This window comes from Camellia sinensis, chromosome 2 (assembly GCF_055761805.1).
Source record: "Camellia sinensis isolate YWXY chromosome 2, ASM5576180v1, whole genome shotgun sequence".
In the NCBI taxonomy this organism is placed as follows: domain Eukaryota; kingdom Viridiplantae; phylum Streptophyta; class Magnoliopsida; order Ericales; family Theaceae; genus Camellia; species Camellia sinensis.
Window position 1 is genome coordinate 75,226,549 of NC_138962.1, and position 7,641 is coordinate 75,234,189.

Consider the following 7,641-nt stretch of genomic DNA (forward strand, 5'->3'; position numbering starts at 1 on the left):
TCACTCTTTTATCTCTCTCTCTCTCTATCTGCTTATCTATTTGTCTATTTCTCCCTCACTATGTTCGCCTTGCTCACTCTCTCCCTCCCATCTTCTCTATTTATCGAGCTTATTCTCGATTTGTCGATCCACTATAAGAAAATACACTTTTAGTAACCACTTTGTCTCTCTCTCTCTCTCGCTCATCACTCTGTCTCTAGGGCTAGGCATAGGGTTATCCGAACCGCCCAAACCGCCCTACCCGATCCAAACCGCACGCGTGTGGGCGGTTTCGCAAACACATTATGGTAAGGTGCGGTTTAGATTTTATATAAATTTCGGGTTGCGGACGGGTTGCGGGTTTGACCCACACCCGCCCAACCCGCCCGCATTAATTTTTTTTTTCCCCCCGTCTTTCAAATCTAACCGTCCATCTCTCACCATCTCACTCACCTCATCAAACAAAAGAAAAAACCCTAATTGCTATCTATACCTTACTCTCTCAGTCTCATCTCATCTCATCATTATCTCTCTCACTCTCTCGTTTCGTTGTTCATCTTCATCTTCTGCACCGATCAGCGATCACTCTCTTCTCATCACTGTCTCTCTCTCACTCTTTCGTTGTTCATCCCATCGCACCGATCGTCTCACTCTCTCATCGCACCGATCTACTCACGGGTAAGCCTCTATCTCTCTTAATCTCTCTCTCTCTCTCTCTCTCTCTCTCTCTCTCTCTCTCTCGCCCCGATCGAATCTGAATCTGTGTTCTATGTGTTTGTTGGACCAACAGATCTGAATCTATGTTCTGTGTGTTTGTTTTGGTCTGAATCACATCGCACCAATCGTCTCACTCTCTCATCGCACCAATCTACTCACGGGTAAGCCTCTATCTCTCTCAATCTCTGTCTCTCTCTCTCTCTCTCTCTCGCCTTGATCGAATCTGAATCTGTGTGTTTGTTGGACCAACAGATCTGAATCTGTGTTCTGTGTGTTTGTTTTGGTCTGAATCTGTGATCTGAATCTGTGTTCTGTGTGATCTGAATATGTTTGATCTTAGATCAAAGGTAAGAGTATATGTCTATTATCTAAAAATCAAGGTCTGAGTTATGATTCTAGATTCTTTAGAGTGATTTTTTAAATGATTAGGATTTAATTTTATAAAAATTGAAAATTAAATTTGAATGTTTGTGTGTTTTGGAATTAAATTACAAGCTCCAAGTCTTCTCTCAAACTCTGTGCCTTGGTATCATCAATCTTCATCTTCTATCTTTGCTTAATGCTTCCATTTTTCACTTGTTACTTCAAATATTATACTTCTATGTCCTAATTTTGCTTTGTTTCGGTTTAATTCTTCTCAATTTTGGTCTCTATTATGTTCATTTGCTTGATTCTGTGTTTGTATCCTATTTGCGTTCAAATTGTGCTTTTCACTTTGGAAATTTTAGTCTTTTTGATTATATATAGGATGGTGAAAGAGTGAAATTTTCATTTTCCCCCTTTTTTTTTGCTAATTGGAAGTGAACAAGTTTTTTGTTGGCTCTGTATTTGAAGGTTTTCGGTTCTTATAGCATGTTTGATTCCATTACCAGGAACTGTATTTTTTAAAAATAAATGTAGGAAATAAAATGACATGGAAATAAAATCATAGGGTCTTTTATTTTGTTTTGGATTTCTTCAATATGAAAAAAAGAATAATTGTTTGTGCGTGTGTTTAGTGAAGCAAAACAGTAAGGAATAGTGTATCATTGAAAAATACTTGTTGTTCTAAAGTGTTCGGAAAGTTTGATGGTGAGTTTCGAGGAAAAAATAAATGTCATTATATATGTTTGTTTCTTTATTTTAGGTTTTTGAATTTTAAACAGTGGGGTCTTGCTGTTGGAAGTGTTTGTTAGTATGCCAATGGCTTATACTAACTTTGGAACCTTAGGGAAATATATATTACTTGTCATTTTTTTTATTCCAATTTGGGTTTTAGAACTGCTTGATGTAGCTTTATCTGCTTGTCATGCTTTAACAGTATAGTTACTTATATCAGCGGATTACCTATCACTACAAATCGTCTGTCTCTTTCATGAACATGTGATGTGTTAATTAATCAACCTGCTATGTAGAAATATATTTTTACCATAAAACTGTTGGTGAAAGATGGTTAAATGTATCATTGCTTGCCTTGAAGAAGATGGTTTCTACCTCGTTCATTGTCATTTTTCAATCATAGGAGCTTCTGTATTGTTAGTAACTGTGATTCTTTCAATGTGGTTATGACCTCTTCTTTATAAATCAGGTTTTTATACTGCACAGGATGGACAAGTTAGCTTGCAGTTGCGAAAAAATGGAGATGATCTAATACGGAGCTTTTATCATAATATATCTCCAGGGATTGACATTCATCAGTCTCTGGATGATGTACTGGTAGCAATTTGGTGTATCAAGAATCTCCCAATTGTTATTAGTATCTCAGAGATTGATCATCTATTTTGGACACTGTATCATATGTAAGCTGAAGTAATGAATTACCCGCAAGAGAAGTTTGTGAGGTTAGTTATTTAAATTTGTTATTTAATCTGTTATTTAAATCTGTTATTTAATTTTTGGAATTAAATCTGTTATTAAAATTAAAATTAAAAAAAGGTTTAAAAATAAATTTTGGAAAAAAAAAGTTCAATCTGCAAACCGCCCGTAACCGCCCGCACATCCGCGAACCCTATCCACACAAACCACAAACCGCATTGCGGACGGTTGCGCGTTGACTTATCCCCGAACCGCATAGGTGCGGGCGGGTCCAAACCGAACCGCAAACCGTCCCAAACCGAACCGCGGACACCCCTATCTGTCTCTGTCTCTCTCTCTATCTCTCTTCTTTATCCATCTCTCACAAAATTAAAATATTTTTAAAATATTTAAATATGTAAAAAATTGATTTGAATTAAGTTTTGAATTATGTGTTTGGTTATGGGTTTTGAAAAGTAATGATTATATTTTGAATTGAGTTTTGAAAAATGGATGTAGAATTATGATTTGAAAGCTCAAAACAAACACCATACTTAAATCAATGGGTGAAACTATGACCACCACTACTACTGCCACTACTACTACCATTACCTCTCATCCATCTTCGCCACCACTCCACTACCACCACTACCACTACTGCCACTATTACTACCATTACCTCTTCTCCACCACCGCCACTCCATCTCCTCTACCACTACTACAACTTCACCACTAATCTCCTTCGCCATCACCACCACCACCACCACCACCTCTTGTCAACCACATTCACCACTACTACCACTCCCTCTTCTCTGCCACTCCCATTTTAGTAACAAAAAAAAAAAAAAAATGGGCCGTAGAAAAATATTTTTCATTGACAAAAAAAAATTAACTTTATTTTAATGGAAAATATTTTTCATTAAAATATTACCCTTACTTCTACAAAAAAAAAAAAAATCATTAAAATAAAAATGAAACAAATAAATTTTCAACCTTAGTAACTAAAACAAATAAAAAATAAATTTTTTTTTTCATTACCCCTACTCATCACTCTTTGTCTTTCTATCTGTGTCGTTCTCTTTCTCTCTCTCTCTCTGTCCCACACTGTGCTCGCGTTGCTCACTCTCTCCATCCCCTCTTATTGATTTACCGATCTCCCTCTTGATTATCGATCTTTTTTTTTTCTCTCTCTCTTCTTTCAATCGCTCATCTCTCATTTCTCTTAATCACTTGTCGAAAGAGAAAAAAGTCAAAAAATGAAACGGGCCTCTCTCTCTCTTTCTCACTCATCACTCTTCTCCCTAGCTCTCTCATCTCTCTTTGCTCTCTATCTCTCTTCTATCTCTCTCTCTCTCTCTCTTTCTATGTCTCTCTCTATATCTCTTGTTCATCTCTTTTCTCTCTCTCTCTCCCTCTCTCTTTGTCTATCTCTCGTTCATCTTGTTTCTCTCTCTTTTTTTTTTCTCTGTGTGTGTGTGTGTGTGTGTGTCTCTCTCTCTCACTCATCACTATTCTCTCTGGCTCTCTCATCTCTCTTGCTCATCTTTCTTCTCTTTCCTTCTCTATCTATATCTCTTGTTCATCTTTTTTTGCTGTCTTTCTCTCTCTCTTTCTCGCTCATCTTGTTTCTCTTTTTATTTTTATCTCTCTCTCTCTCTCTCTCTCTCTCTCTCTCTCTCTCCCTCATCTCTCTTCTCTCTCAATTGTTCATTTCTCTCATTCACACTCATCTTTTTCTCTGAGCCCATTGTTGTTGAAAGAGAAAAAAGTCAAAAAATGAAATGGGTCTCTCTCCCTCTGTCTCTTTCTCTCTGTGTCTCTCGCTCATTTCTCTTTTCTCTCTCTTTCACTCATCTCTCTCAAAAAATGAGTTTACGTTGGTTTTTAAACAGAAATCTAAAAAATTGACTAACAATTTTTTTTTAAATTAATTATTTTTTCAAATATTTTTTTAATTAATTTTTTAATTATTTTTTTAAATATTTTTTTTCAAATAAAATTTTTTCAATTAAAATGTGTATGATCTCATTGTCATAAATAATAAAAAAATAAATATACATATTTTAGGCCTGGATAAACATGTTTTTTAGTTTATGTTTTTAATTTTTTTTTAAATATTTTGTTCAAACGCATTTGTAATTTGTATTTTTCTAAAAATAAACAAAAATTAATTTATAAAATTTTTGTAAACATAAATTAAAAATATAAATGTTGTCAAACCCTACCTTAAATTTTCATTTGAGCCAGTTATGCTTGATGTGAGGAAAAAAAAAAAAAAGCACAAAATCTGATTCCCGCTTTGTTTCCCCCTCCTTTTTTTTTTTTCCATTCCCCCCTTTTTTTTCCATTCCCGTTCTGTACCCGCCCCGCCCCCTCCCCCCCAAACAAATCCCCAATCTCAAAGCCCCCCCGCCCAAAACCAAAAATCCCTAATCTCTTCTTACCCCTCTCTCTCTCTCGATCGACGGCGACTCTATTGTCATTGCCAAGTCATTCTCTCACATGCTTAACTTGGCTAACCTCGTTGAGGAGGTTCAGATTGCTTGCTGTCGACGAATCAAGTTGAAAAATGGGGATTTTGCTGATGAGAACTTGACAATGATTGAATTAGACATTGAAGAAACTCTCAAGAGACTTGTGGGGGAGCTGAAGAAATCTCCTGAAGAAGTTTTTGATGCTCTGAAAAATCGAACTGTCGATCTGGTCTTCACTGCTCACCCTACTCAATCTGTTCACAGATCTTTGCTTCAAAAGCACGGAAGGTTTGTCATTAAATAGTTTGTAATCTTTCATTTGTGTTGTCAACGTGTTATAATTTTTGATGCTATGAATTGTTTTTTATTTGCTTTGATCAATCCCTTATTTTTTTCAGTCAGGATTCGTAATTGTTTAACCCAATTATACGCCAAAGATATCACTCCTGATGATAGGCAAGAACTTGATGAGGCTCTACAGAGGGAGGTAAGTTTGACTGCATAATGCATTAGCTTATATATACCAACATGCTTTGGCATTTTTCCCAATACGTGACAAAGATGATGAAGAAGTCCTTAAATCTCACAGATTTCTTTATTTTTAATCATGCACCCAAATTTTACACTGTTATTTCTTGGTGGGAGTAATGGAATTAATTACAAGTACATGGAATTAAATTTTGATTCAACCCGAGCTCGCGTTCTACAGACATATAAAATGTTGCATTATTATTATTATTATTATTGCTTTCATAATAACCATGTTTGCATTTTTTATTTCAAATTTTATAATGTTTGATTAAGAGAGGGTTTACAAGACAACAACCATCTGGATTAAGGTCTACCAGATTTGCAATTTTTTTATTCTAAACAAAAGGGGTAAAAAAATGTGTTGTTTGGTATACTTTTTTTGAATAAGATCATATGGGCAAGGAACCAAGGCAGATACAAAATTGTTCTAAAGAATCATCATTTTGGGTATTTTTTATTGTGACTTGAGAGACGACCCAAGTAGGATTTGGTTGTGACTTGACATTTTCTACATTATCTTGGTATTTGGTTGTGATTGGATTTTGAATTTATTTTGAATGTGTTTGTGTGGTATAAATTGAATTGATGAAGTGTAAGGTTTATATATAAAATAAATTTGAGTTATTAATTTTTTATGTAAATTTTGGATTTCTAGTATTGTTGATTTGAGATATGCATAAATTTGGAATTCATGATCAATAAAATTTGTATTATTGTAAATTTTATGTATGCACAAATTTAATGACTGTCTCTGAATGGTATGTTAATTGATCAACATTTTTAAAGAAATTAATTCTTTTATAAAATAATATATAGTTGTGTATTCAATCAAATTATTCATTTATTTGAGGATATAGAACCTTTGTTGTTAATTGGACATGTTTTCACTATGATATTTTTGGAAGATGAGATTATTACTCGGTGCTGAGATGTTTTGGAAACTTTCAGATTACCAAAGAAAGATAACATATGAAACTTATGATTGGCAAGTGGGGATGTAGCTCAAATGGTATGCCCTCGCTTTGCATGCTCCAAAATTTTACTTTTATTTTTTTGAAGTTTTGTTTCTAGCTTTACTGGTTCACCAAATTAAACACATCTTATGCTGTGAGTTGGGAGATCGTCACTTTGTTTCTCGTCCTCAACGAAGCTTTCAGTTCCAGAATTAAACTATTTGATTTTTGCTGAAATGTAATCCTTCCATCCATCTCATTGCACATTAAATTCATTTGTCCATTCAACTTTGTTTAGCTTGGAAAATAAAAAACAAGTATTTTTTGAGAGGTGACTATTGTTTAATTTTATTTTTTTGAATTTTGCAAGTGAAATTCAAAATTTCTTTTATATTGGATTTTGGGCAATGTAAATGATGAAGTTTAATCCCAAAAAAAAAAAAAATCTCACATCAAAAGTAGTACAGAATCTTATCATAACAATCGAATGGAAAGAAGTTTGGTTTGATGAAGATGTAATAAACAAAACAATTAACAGTCTGTTAAGATAAATAGAATCGTTAGTATTTATTCTGTCCATCTAATCACTTTATGGCAAATAGAGAATATTTATTTATTTCCCAACTTCATCCAAAAAATTGAATTTTGATTTTTTTTTTCTGATTTTTTAGATAACCAAATAAAAGTTTTAAATTTTTTTAAAAATTGAAGTCAGAATTTAAGAATCAAATAGAGTGATTAGTTTTTGTTACAGTATTAAAATTTATAATTTTTTTTTCTTGTATTTGATGCTATAGTAGTTAAATTTTTATTTTTGTATTTGATTGAGATGTTTAATTATCCATGTGGGATTTGATGACTAGCAAAAAAAATGTTGTATTTGATGCTATAGTAGTTAAATTTTTATGTTTTTTTGTAATTAACATTAACTCATAATTATATTGTCATTAATTATTTTTATTTTTATTTTTCAGATATTTCCCATGTAGGAGTGTGCTTCTTGTGGAATGCATGCCTGTGGAGAATGTGGCTAACTTTTGTTTTTGTTATCTACGAAGAATGATGAGAAAAACATTTAATTTTGGTTTATATTATTTTGAATTATGAACAAAATCATGTATTTAAACATTATATATGTAGTATGGAATATTATTTAGTGGGATAATTTTGTTGATGTGTAATTATGAATGGAAGAATATTTTATTATGAAGAAA

General features: G+C 33.2%; 1 protein-coding gene and 1 long non-coding RNA gene across 4 annotated transcripts; both read left to right on the top strand.

Moving 5' to 3' along the window:
- The first annotated feature begins 497 nt into the window (after positions 1-497).
- On the top strand, positions 498-2,552 carry LOC145820126 (uncharacterized). The gene is made up of 3 exons (XR_014361128.1): positions 498-657; positions 949-1,043; positions 2,264-2,552. It is a non-coding gene; the product is annotated as an uncharacterized LOC145820126 (long non-coding RNA).
- Positions 2,553-4,850: 2,298 nt separating this feature from the next.
- LOC114305508 (phosphoenolpyruvate carboxylase) lies at positions 4,851-7,641 on the top strand. 3 transcript variants are annotated; one of them, XM_028250598.2, is made up of 4 exons: positions 4,851-5,231; positions 5,346-5,430; positions 6,423-6,483; positions 7,402-7,641. In XM_028250598.2, the coding sequence occupies exons 1-3, from the start codon at positions 4,972-4,974 to the stop codon at positions 6,438-6,440; spliced, it is 363 nt and encodes a 120-aa protein (XP_028106399.2). In that variant the 5' UTR covers positions 4,851-4,971; the 3' UTR covers positions 6,441-6,483; positions 7,402-7,641. The 3 variants fall into 3 exon arrangements, 2 of the variants coding, with proteins under 2 accessions (XP_028106399.2, XP_028106400.2); XR_014361129.1 differs by having other exon boundaries at positions 5,116-5,246; positions 5,342-5,430; XM_028250599.2 differs by lacking the exon at positions 6,423-6,483.